This window comes from Crinia signifera, chromosome 1, assembly GCF_055691185.1.
Source record: "Crinia signifera chromosome 1, ASM5569118v1, whole genome shotgun sequence".
In the NCBI taxonomy this organism is placed as follows: Eukaryota; Metazoa; Chordata; class Amphibia; order Anura; family Myobatrachidae; genus Crinia; species Crinia signifera.
Window position 1 is genome coordinate 470450634 of NC_139217.1, and position 13644 is coordinate 470464277.

The 13644-nt window shown below is 41.7% G+C and overlaps 1 protein-coding gene across 2 annotated transcripts in view; it reads right to left on the reverse strand.

Moving 5' to 3' along the window:
* Positions 1 to 10781: 10781 nt before the first annotated feature.
* The window catches only part of NOL6 (nucleolar protein 6), a 48380-nt gene continuing 45517 nt past the window's right edge, over positions 10782 to 13644 (reverse strand). For both annotated transcript variants that reach the window (XM_083155379.1, XM_083155378.1), the window contains exon 26: positions 10782 to 11359. In XM_083155379.1, the coding sequence (XP_083011505.1) occupies positions 11210 to 11359 (150 nt within the window). In that variant the 3' untranslated portion in view covers positions 10782 to 11209. The remainder of the gene's footprint in view (positions 11360 to 13644) is intronic.

The following is a 13644-nucleotide window of genomic DNA, read 5'->3' on the forward strand; positions in this document are numbered from 1 at the left end:
CACTGTATAGAGAATATTATTACCAGTTATTATATAGCGCACACATATTCCACAGCGCTGTGCAGAGACTATTATTACCAGTTATTATATAGCGCACACATATTCCGCAGCGCTGTACAGAGACTATTATTACCAGTTATTTATATAGTGCACACATATTCCGCAGCGCTGTACAGAGAATATTATCACCAGTTATTATATAGCGCACACATATTCCGCAGCGCTGTACAGAGACTATTATTACCAATTATATTATAGCACACACATATTCCACAGCACTGTACAGAGAATATTATTACCAGTTATTTATATAGCACACACATATTCAGCAGCGCTGTACAGAGAATATTATTACCAGTTATTTATATAGCGCACACATATTCCGCAGCGCTGTAGAGAAAACATTATTACCAGTTATTATATAGCGCACACATATTCTGCAGCACTGTACAGAGAATATTACCAGTTATTATATAGCGCACACATATTCCGCAGCGCTGTACAGAGACTATTATTACCAGTTATTATATAGCGCACACATATTCAGCAGCGCTGTACAGAGAATATTATTACCAGTTATTTATATAGCGCACACATATTCCGCAGCGCTGTAGAGAAAACATTATTACCAGTTATTATATAGCGCACACATATTCTGCAGCACTGTACAGAGAATATTACCAGTTATTATATAGCGCACACATATTCCGCAGCGCTGTACAGAGACTATTATTACCAGTTATTATATAGCGCACACATATTCCGCAGCGTTGTACAGAGAATATTATTACTAGTTATTATATAGCGCACACATATTCCCCAGCGCTGTACAGAGACTATTACCAGTTACTTGTATAGCGCAGACATATTCTGCAGCGCTGTACAGAGACTATTATTACTAGTTATTATATAGCGCACACATATTCCACAGCACTGTACAGAGACTATTATTACCAGTTATTATATAGCGCACACATATTCCACAGCACTGTACAGAGACTATTATTACCAGTTATTATATAGCGTACACATATTCCGCAGCACTGTACAGAGATTATTATTACCAGTTATTATATAGCGCACACATATTCCACAGTGCTGTACAGAGAATATTATTACCAGTTATTATATAGCGCACACATATTCTGCAGCGCTGTACAGAGACTATTATTACCAGTTATTATATAGCGCACACATATTCCGCAGCGTTGTACAGAGAATATTATTACCAGTTATTATATAGAGCACACATATTCCACAGCGCTGTGCAGAGAATATTATTACCAGTTATTATATAGCGCACACATATTCCGCAGCGCTGTGCAGAGAATATTATTACCAGTTATTATATAGCACACACATATTCCGCAGCGCTGTACAGAGACTATTATTACCAGTTATATATATAGCGCACACATATTCCGCAGCGCTGTACAGAGACTATTATTACCAGTTATATATATAGCGCACACATATTCTGCAGCGCTGTACAGAGATTATTATTACCAGTTATATATATAGCGCACACATATTCTGAAGCGCTGTACAGAGATTATTATTACCAGTTATTATATAGCGCACACATATTCCGCAGCGCTGTACAGAGACTATTATTACCAGTTATTATATAGCGCACACATATTCCGCAGCGCTGTACAGAGACTATTATTACCAGTTATTATATAGCGCACACATATTCCGCAGCGCTGTACAGAGAATATTATTACCAGTTATTATATAGCGCACACATATTCCGCAGTGCTGTACAGAGAATATTATTACCAGTTAATATATAGCGCACACATATTCCGCAGCGCTGTACAGAGACTATTATTACCAGTTATTATATAGCGCACACATATTCCGCAGCGCTGTACAGAGACTATTATTACCAGTTATTATATAGCGCACACATATTCCGCAGCGCTGTATAGAGACTATTATTACCAGTTATTATATAGCGCACACATATTACACAGCGATGTACAGAGAATATTATTACCAGTTATTATATAGCGCACACATATTCCGCAGCGCTGTACAGAGAATATTATTACCAGTTATTATATAGCGCACACATATTCCGCAGCGCTGTACAGAGACTATTATTACCAGTTATTATATAGCGCACACATATTCCGCAGCGCTGTACAGAGAATATTATTACCAGTTATTATATAGCGCACACATATTCCGCAGCGCTGTACAGAGACTATTATTACCAGATATTATATAGCGCACACATATTCCGCAGCGCTGTACAGAGACTATTATTACCAGTTATTATATAGCGCACACATATTCCGCAGCGCTGTACAGAGACTATTATTACCAGTTATTATATAGTGCACGCATATTCCGCAGCGCTGTACAGAGACTATTATTACCATTTATTATATAGCGCACACATATTCCGCAGCGCTGTACAGAGACTATTATTACCAGTTATTATATAGCGCACACATATTCCGCAGCGCTGTACAGAGACTATTATTACCAGTTATTATATAGCGCACACATATTCCGCAGCGCTGTACAGAGACTATTATTACCAGTTATTATATAGCGCACACATATTCCGCAGCGCTGTACAGAGACTATTATTACCAGTTATTATATAGAGCACACATATTCCGCAGCGCTGTACAGAGACTATTATTACCAGTTATTATATAGAGCACACATATTCCGCAGCACTGTACAGAGACTATTATTACCAGTTATTATATAGAGCACACAAATTCCGCAGCGCTGTACAGAGATTGTTATTACCAGTTATTATATAGCGCACACATTCCGCAGCGCTGTACAGAGATTATTACTAGTTATTATATAGCGCACACATATTCCACAGCGCTGTACAGAGACTATTATTACCAGTTATTATATAGCGCACACATATTCCGCAGCGCTGTACAGAGACTATTATTACCAGTTATTATATAGCGCACACATATTCCGCAGCGCTGTACAGAGACTATTATTACCAGTTATTATATAGCGCACACATATTCCGCAGCGCTGTACAGAGAATATTATTACCAGTTATTATATAGCGCACACATATTCCGCAGCGCTGTACAGAGACTATTATTACCAGTTATTATATAGCGCACACATATTCCACAGCGCTGTACAGAGACTATTATTACCAGTTATTATATAGCGTACACATATTCCGCAGCGCTGTACAGAGACTATTATTACCAGTTATTATATAGCGCACACATATTCCGCAGCGCTGTACAGAGACTATTATTACCAGTTATTATATAGCGCACACATATTCCGCAGCGCTGTACAGAGAATATTATTACCAGTTATTATATAGCGCACACATATTCCGCAGCGCTGTACAGAGACTATTATTACCAGTTATTATATAGCGCACACATATTCCACAGCGCTGTACAGAGACTATTATTACCAGTTATTATATAGCGCACACATATTCCGCAGCGCTGTACAGAGACTATTATTACCAGTTATTATATAGAGCACACATATTCCGCAGCGCTGTACAGAGACTATTATTACCAGTTATTATATAGCGCACACATATTCCGCAGCGCTGTACAGAGACTATTATTACCAGTTATTATATAGCGCACACATATTCCGCAGCGCTGTACAGAGACTATTATTACCAGTTATTATATAGCGCACACATATTCCGCAGCGCTGTACAGAGACTATTATTACCAGTTATTATATAGTGCACACATATTCCGCAGCGCTGTACAGAGAATATTATTACCAGTTATTATATAGCGCACACATATTCCGCAGCGCTGTACAGAGACTATTATTACCAGTTATTATATAGCGCACACATATTCCACAGCGCTGTACAGAGACTATTATTACCAGTTATTATATAGAGCACACATATTCCGCAGCGCTGTACAGAGACTATTATTACCAGTTATTATATAGCGCACACATATTCCGCAGCGCTGTACAGAGACTATTATTACCAGTTATTATATAGTGCACACATATTCCGCAGCGCTGTACAGAGAATATTATTACCAGTTATTATATAGCGCACACATATTCCGCAGCGCTGTACAGAGACTATTATTACCAGTTATTATATAGCGCACACATATTCCACAGCGCTGTACAGAGACTATTATTACCAGTTATTATATAGTGCACACATATTCCGCAGCGCTGTACAGAGACTATTATTACCAGTTATTATATAGAGCACACATATTCTGCAGCGCTGTACAGAGACTATTATTACCAGTTATTATATAGCGCACACATATTCCGCAGCGCTGTACAGAGACTATTATTACCAGTTATTATATAGCGCACACATATTCCGCAGCGCTGTACAGAGACTATTATTACCAGTTATTATATAGTGCACACATATTCCGCAGCGCTGTACAGAGAATATTATTACCAGTTATTATATAGCGCACACATATTCCCGCAGCGCTGTACAGAGACTATTATTACCAGTTATTATATAGCACACACATATTCCGCAGCGCTGTACAGAGAATATTATTACCAGTTATTATATAGCGCACACATATTCCGCAGCGCTGTACAGAGACTATTATTACCAGTTATTTATATTGCACACACATATTCCACAGTGCTGTACAGAGAATATTATTACCAGTTATTATATAGCGCACACATATTCCGCAGCGCTGTACAGAGACTATTATTACCAGTTATTATATAGCGCACACATATTCCACAGCGCTGTACAGAGACTATTATTACCAGTTATTATATAGCGCACACATATTCCACAGCGCTGTACAGAGACTATTATTACCAGTTATTATATAACACACACATATTCCGCAGCGCTGTACAGAGACTATTATTACCAGTTATTATATAACACACACATATTCCGCAGCACTGTACAGAGAATATTATTACCAGTTATTATATAGCGCACACATATCCCACAGCGCTGTACAGAGACTATTATTACCAGTTATTATATAGTGCACGCATATTCCGCAGCGCTGTACAGAGACTATTATTACCAGTTATTATATAGCGCACACATATTCCGCAGCGCTGTACAGAGACTATTATTACCAGTTATTATATAGCGCACACATATTCCGCAGCGCTGTACAGAGATTATTATTACCAGTGATTATATAGCGCACACATATTCCGCAGCGCTGTACAGAGACTATTATTACCAGTTATATTATATAGCGCACACATATTCCGCAGCGCTGTACAGAGACTATTATTACCAGTTATTATATAGCGCACACATATTCTGCAGCGCTGTACAGAGACTATTATTACCAGTTATTATATATCGCACACATATTCCGCAGTGCTGTACAGAGACTATTATTACCAGTTATTATATAGCGCACACATATTCCACAGCGCTGTACAGAGACTATTATTACCAGTTATTATATAGCGCACACATATTCTGCAGCACTGTACAGAGAATATTATTACCAGTTATTTATAGAGTGCACACATATTCCACAGCGCTGTACAGAAAACATTATTACCAGTTATTTATATAGCGCACACATATTCCGCAGCGCTGTACAGAGAATATTATTACCAGTTATTATATAGCGCACACATATTCCGCAGCGCTGTACAGAGAATATTACTACCAGTTATTATATAGCGCACACATATTCCGCAGAGCTGTACAGAGAATATTATTACCAGTTATTATATAGCGCACACATATTCCGCAGCGCTGTACAGAGAATATTACTACCAGTTATTATATAGCGCACACATATTCCGCAGCGCTGTACAGAGACTATTATTACCAGTTATTATATAGTGCACGCATATTCCGCAGCGCTGTACAGAGACTATTATTACCAGTTATTATATAGCGCACACATATTCCGCAGCGCTGTACAGAGACTATTATTACCAGTTATTATATAGCGCACACATATTCCGCAGCGCTGTACAGAGATTATTATTACCAGTGATTATATAGCGCACACATATTCCGCAGCGCTGTACAGAGACTATTATTACCAGTTATATTATATAGCGCACACATATTCCGCAGCGCTGTACAGAGACTATTATTACCAGTTATTATATAGCGCACACATATTCTGCAGCGCTGTACAGAGACTATTATTACCAGTTATTATATATCGCACACATATTCCGCAGTGCTGTACAGAGACTATTATTACCAGTTATTATATAGCGCACACATATTCCACAGCGCTGTACAGAGACTATTATTACCAGTTATTATATAGCGCACACATATTCTGCAGCACTGTACAGAGAATATTATTACCAGTTATTTATAGAGTGCACACATATTCCACAGCGCTGTACAGAAAACATTATTACCAGTTATTTATATAGCGCACACATATTCCGCAGCGCTGTACAGAGAATATTATTACCAGTTATTATATAGCGCACACATATTCCGCAGCGCTGTACAGAGACTATTATTACCAGTTATTATATAGCGCACACATATTCCACAGCGCTGTACAGAGACTACTATTACCAGTTATTATATAGCGCACACATATTCCGCAGCGCTGTACAGAGAATATTACTACCAGTTATTATATAGCGCACACATATTCCGCAGAGCTGTACAGAGAATATTATTACCAGTTATTATATAGCGCACACATATTCCGCAGCGCTGTACAGAGAATATTACTACCAGTTATTATATAGCGCACACATATTCCGCAGCGCTGTACAGAGACTATTATTACCAGTTATTATATAGCGCACACATATTCCACAGCGCTGTACAGAGACTATTATTACCAGTTATTATATAGCACACACATATTCCGCAGCGCTGTACAGAGACTATTATTACGAGTTATTTATATAGTGCACACATATTCCGCAGCGCTGTACAGAGAATATTATTACCAGTTATTATATAGCGCACACATATTCCGCAGCGCTGTACAGAGAATATTACTACCAGTTATTATATAGCGCACACATATTCCGCAGAGCTGTACAGAGAATATTATTACCAGTTATTATATAGCGCACACATATTCCGCAGCGCTGTACAGAGAATATTACTACCAGTTATTATATAGCGCACACATATTCCGCAGCGCTGTACAGAGACTATTATTACCAGTTATTATATAGTGCACGCATATTCCGCAGCGCTGTACAGAGACTATTATTACCAGTTATTATATAGCGCACACATATTCCGCAGCGCTGTACAGAGACTATTATTACCAGTTATTATATAGCGCACACATATTCCGCAGCGCTGTACAGAGATTATTATTACCAGTGATTATATAGCGCACACATATTCCGCAGCGCTGTACAGAGACTATTATTACCAGTTATATTATATAGCGCACACATATTCCGCAGCGCTGTACAGAGACTATTATTACCAGTTATTATATAGCGCACACATATTCTGCAGCGCTGTACAGAGACTATTATTACCAGTTATTATATATCGCACACATATTCCGCAGTGCTGTACAGAGACTATTATTACCAGTTATTATATAGCGCACACATATTCCACAGCGCTGTACAGAGACTATTATTACCAGTTATTATATAGCGCACACATATTCTGCAGCACTGTACAGAGAATATTATTACCAGTTATTTATAGAGTGCACACATATTCCACAGCGCTGTACAGAAAACATTATTACCAGTTATTTATATAGCGCACACATATTCCGCAGCGCTGTACAGAGAATATTATTACCAGTTATTATATAGCGCACACATATTCCGCAGCGCTGTACAGAGACTATTATTACCAGTTATTATATAGCGCACACATATTCCACAGCGCTGTACAGAGACTACTATTACCAGTTATTATATAGCGCACACATATTCCGCAGCGCTGTACAGAGAATATTACTACCAGTTATTATATAGCGCACACATATTCCGCAGAGCTGTACAGAGAATATTATTACCAGTTATTATATAGCGCACACATATTCCGCAGCGCTGTACAGAGAATATTACTACCAGTTATTATATAGCGCACACATATTCCGCAGCGCTGTACAGAGACTATTATTACCAGTTATTATATAGCGCACACATATTCCACAGCGCTGTACAGAGACTATTATTACCAGTTATTATATAGCACACACATATTCCGCAGCGCTGTACAGAGACTATTATTACGAGTTATTTATATAGTGCACACATATTCCGCAGCGCTGTACAGAGAATATTATTACCAGTTATTATATAGCGCACACATATTCCGCAGCGCTGTACAGAGAATATTACTACCAGTTATTATATAGCGCACACATATTCCGCAGAGCTGTACAGAGAATATTATTACCAGTTATTATATAGCGCACACATATTCCGCAGCGCTGTACAGAGAATATTATTACCAGTTGTTATATAGCGCACACATATTCCGCAGCGCTGTACAGAGACTATTATTACCAGTTATTATATAGCGCACACATATTCCACAGCGCTGTACAGAGACTATTATTACCAGTTATTATATAGCGCACACATATTCCACAGCGCTGTACAGAGACTACTATTACCAGTTATTATATAGCGCACACATATTCCGCAGCGCTGTACAGAGAATATTACTACCAGTTATTATATAGCGCACACATATTCCGCAGAGCTGTACAGAGAATATTATTACCAGTTATTATATAGCGCACACATATTCCGCAGCGCTGTACAGAGAATATTACTACCAGTTATTATATAGCGCACACATATTCCGCAGCGCTGTACAGAGAATATTATTACCAGTTATTATATAGCGCACACATATTCCACAGCGCTGTACAGAGACTATTATTACCAGTTATTATATAGCACACACATATTCCGCAGCGCTGTACAGAGACTATTATTACGAGTTATTTATATAGTGCACACATATTCCGCAGCGCTGTACAGAGAATATTATTACCAGTTATTATATAGCGCACACATATTCCGCAGCGCTGTACAGAGAATATTACTACCAGTTATTATATAGCGCACACATATTCCGCAGAGCTGTACAGAGAATATTATTACCAGTTATTATATAGCGCACACATATTCCGCAGCGCTGTACAGAGAATATTATTACCAGTTGTTATATAGCGCACACATATTCCGCAGCGCTGTACAGAGACTATTATTACCAGTTATTATATAGCGCACACATATTCCACAGCGCTGTACAGAGACTATTACCAGTTATTATATAGCGCACACATATTCCGCAGCGCTGTACAGAGACTATCACCAGTTATTATATAGCGCACACATATTCCGCAGCGCTGTACAGAGACTATTATTACCAGTTATTATATAGCGCACACATATTCCGCAGCGCTGTACAGAGACTATTATTACCAGTTATTATATAGCACACACATATTCCGCAGCGCTGTACAGAGACTATTACCAGTTATTATATAGCGCACACATATTCCACAGCGCTGTACAGAGACTATTACCAGTTACATATTCCGCATATTTCAAATGTGAAAAACCCACCTCAACCTTCCCAATGTCAACCTAAAGCTTGTGTCGACCTTTCGACACTGTTGACCCAATGTATGTTGACCTTGGTATGTTGGACCCAATGACTACGTGAACGCACATAACTGGCTGTTTCGTGGGCTGACCTGGGGTAGGCAACATGCGGAACTGCATTTGCTGTGGAACTACACATCCCAGCATGCCCTGCCAGAGTTTCAACATGTCTTAATTGCTAAATTGTGGCAGAGCATGCTGGGATGCCTACCAAAATGTTGCCCAATTGTGTGTAGGTCCACCGCCGGCGACCATAACAGCTCTGTCCCATTGAGGCATGGGCTCCACAGGACCATAGGAGGTGTCCCGGGGTATCTGGCACCAAGATGTCAGCAGAAGACCCTTCATGTTCTGTAAGCTGGGGGATGAGGCCTCGGCCTAGTTTGTCCATCACATCCCATAGATGGTCAGGTGGAGATCTGGAGAATTTGGAGTCAACACCTTGAGCTCTTTGCCACGTTCCTCAGCCAGGTGTATTATCCCTCTGAGAGGCCACCGCCAGCTGGGAACACCGCTGCCCTGAGAGGGAGTATTCAGTCTGTAACCATGTTGAGGTAGGTGGCACGTGTCCTAGTACCCCCCACATGAAGGGCAGTACTCCCAGCAGAACATTTCCTCCGAGCGTGCCGCCTTCTCATAGTGCGTACTGTGCCATCACTTCCCCAGGTAAATGATACACACGCACCCAGGCCGTCCGGGTCACTTGAAGCTTGGAAGTGCTTGCACACACTTGGATACGAATAGCGTCATTTTTTGATCAATCCGAAAGGATTTACGGCTAAGTCCCTTCATTCTGAACTTGTTTTTTCTGGACCGTTTACACTGATTCCGCACTGCAGTTGAGACCAGAGACTAATGACAAGTCTTTTCGGGGACCTTAAAGGGACCGGATCTAATTTAGGTTTGATCTTATGATTAAGATGCATTCTAACATCGAGTCTATATATACCCCTGATGAAGTCTGATTGACGAAACGCGTCGGGTTATCTGTGATGAAAACTTTATGACTCGCCATACTATTGAAACATTTCATGCTGCTAACTATTTGTTTTTAAATAAAATGTTTGTACAATTTTTTTACTATTATTAATTATAACTACTGTGTCTGATTGAAAAATCTGAGGTGGTGGTGATACAATGGAAGGTGCACTCTATATTCTCTTTGTGTATATACCTATCTATATATCAGGAGACGTAGAACAAAACCAGAGAGACTTGCAGAGAGGCTGGACCTTTATTGTATATATGGATGATCAGACGTAATGTGTTCTGTACTGATCTACAATATATTATACCGGTATCTCCGCTCCTCCCGCAGTGATAATTACAAAGCCGTATAAAAACTCTCCTCTGCCGGAATTATCTGCTAGAACAATAGGATTGTAACCGAAAGCTGAGGGGTCCTCAGTCCAGCGATACAACAGTAGGATTGTAAAAGAAAGCTGTGGGGTCCTCAGTCCAGCGATACAACAGGATTGTTACATAGCGTTGTGGGGTCTTCAGTCCTGCGATACCCCAGTAGGATTGTTACACAGCGTTGTGTGGTCTTTAGTTCTCAGTCCCGTAATAACGCAGAAGGGTTGCTCCGTTGCAGCGCAGGTGTCATCTACACCCCCCCCGCCAGATTTCCAAGCTGCAGTCTCCGATATCAGATATTCCATTTCTCAGTCCGAGGTTCGATTTTACTGACCAAACCCTTCCCCAAAATCTCAAAGTCCTCCAACATCGCCTCTACATTGGGCACCAGTAACAAGTTGTTACTTTTACGGTCAATTGTGCGTCCGTTAATGTTGGTGGTCTGTAAGGGAAATGGGGAGATATTAGGCAAGCGCTAAAAATGATATCAAATCGCAACCTGTTCCCAGCCCTGACAGCCGGCAGTAAGAGGCAGGGTGTCAGGAGATGTACTAGATTAGGCCATAGTCATCATCTGGTCTTTCTGCTGACACACTGCTATATTTCTGTGAAAGGTCAGCACGCCTTCTACCACTGACTTGGATCAATAGATACAGTGTCATTGTCATGCCTAAAATACGGAATAATGTTCATTCTAGCACCCAGAATATTTTAAAACCCAGTGTCACTGTCTGCTGTGATGCTTCTAGCACAGTCTAATATGTATACTAGTGCTGAAATACAGACCACACTGTGCTACAAGCACCATACAGAGAGACACCGGCCAGGAAGGGAAGAGGAACTACACAGGTTTTGAAAAATGCAGGGTGCTTATGTTCATATAATGACCATTCAGTTATAAGCAGAGGATCAGATCTTAAAGGTTAGAGCTGAATTTTGTGGTATAACTTTAATAGGGGAATTCAATTGTAGGTGCAGTGTATAAATGATGGCAGCATGATTTGCACCTTTTAAAAGTCGTGAACATTTTCTGCAAGATTCCGCCCACAAGGCAAAACCAAAGTCTTGGGTATAAAGTAATTTTGCCCTTGATATAACCGCCCGGTCAGCATCACGTCCGCTCGTGTAGTGTAAATCATGCCAATATCGCCCACAGACCGTGTAGTGTAAATCATGCCAATATCACCCACAGACCGTGTAGTGTAAATCATGCCAATATCACCCACAGACCGTGTAGTGTAAATCATGCCAATATCACCCACAGACCCATTACTGTTCGGGGCACTTGCGTGACCATTGAACAAAACACAAAATCAGGAGATCTGAGGACACCGGGCTATTTTTCTACCTTTTGTTGCAGCTGAAGATCTGTTAATAAGCCCATGCAGATTTATCATTCAGCCTGCCTAATGATACATGACATTTACCATCACGTAGTCTATACAGCCAGCAGCCATTCCGGCCCTGTACACGCATGCAGTGAGGCATATATCCGCCCCACCCTGCTGTATAATGCACAGTCTGGGGGGGAGCAGCGCACGGAGAAGCTGGGTCTTTGTGTATAGGATCTCGCTGGGTGCTGGGGGCCCCGGTCCTGCCCGACGCTTGTAAGGGATGAATGCTCTCGTTTCCAATAGGCAAAAAATACAGGTGCAAGCCCGGTGGGGGCCCTATTACTGGTGGGGGCGCCATTACTGGTGGGGGCGCCATTACTGGTGGGGGCGCCATTACCGGTGGGGGCGCCATTACCGGTGGGGGCGCCATTACCGGTGGGGGCGCCATTACCGATGGGGGCGCCATTACCGATGGGGGCGCCATTACTAACGGGGGCGCCATTACTGATGTACTGGCGTGGGCACTATTACTGATGCGGCCGCTGTTACTGATGCGGCCGCTGTTACTGATGGGGGCCCTATTACTGGTGGGGGAACTATTACTGGTGGGGGAACTATTACTGGTGGGGGCGCTGTTACTGGTGGGGGCGCTGTTACTGATGCGGCCGCTGTTACTGGTGGGGGCGCTGTTACTGGTGGGGGCGCTGTTACTGGTGGGGGCGCTATTACTGATGGGGGCACTATTACTGATGGGGGCACTATTACTGGTGGGGGAACTATTACTGGTGGGGGCGCTGTTACTGGTGGGGGCGCTGTTACTGGTGGGGGCGCTGTTACTGGTGGGGGCGCTGTTGGGGGCGCTGTTACTGGTGGGGGCGCTGTTACTGGTGGGGACCCTATTACTGGTGGGGGCCCTATTACTGGTGGGGGCACTATTACTGGTGTGGGCACTATTACTGATGCGGGCACTATTACTGGTGCGGGTACTATAACTGGTGGGGGCACTATTACTGGTGGGGGCACTATTACTGGTGGGGGCACTATAACTGATGGGGGCACTATTACTGATGGGGGCACTATTACTGGTGGGGGCACTATTACTGGTGGGGGAACTATTACTGGTGCGGGCACTATTACTGGTGCGGGCACTATTACTGGTGGGGGCACTATTACTGATGTGGGCACTATTACTGATGTGGGCACTATTACTGATGTGGGCACTATTACTGATGTGGGCACTATTACTGGTGGGGGCACTGTTACTGGCGGGGGCACTGTTACTGGCGGGGGCACTGTTACTGGTGGGGGAACTGTTACTGGTGGGGGAACTATAACTGGTGGGGGCGCTGTTACTGGTGGGGGCGCTGTTACTGGTGGGGGCGCTGTTACTGGT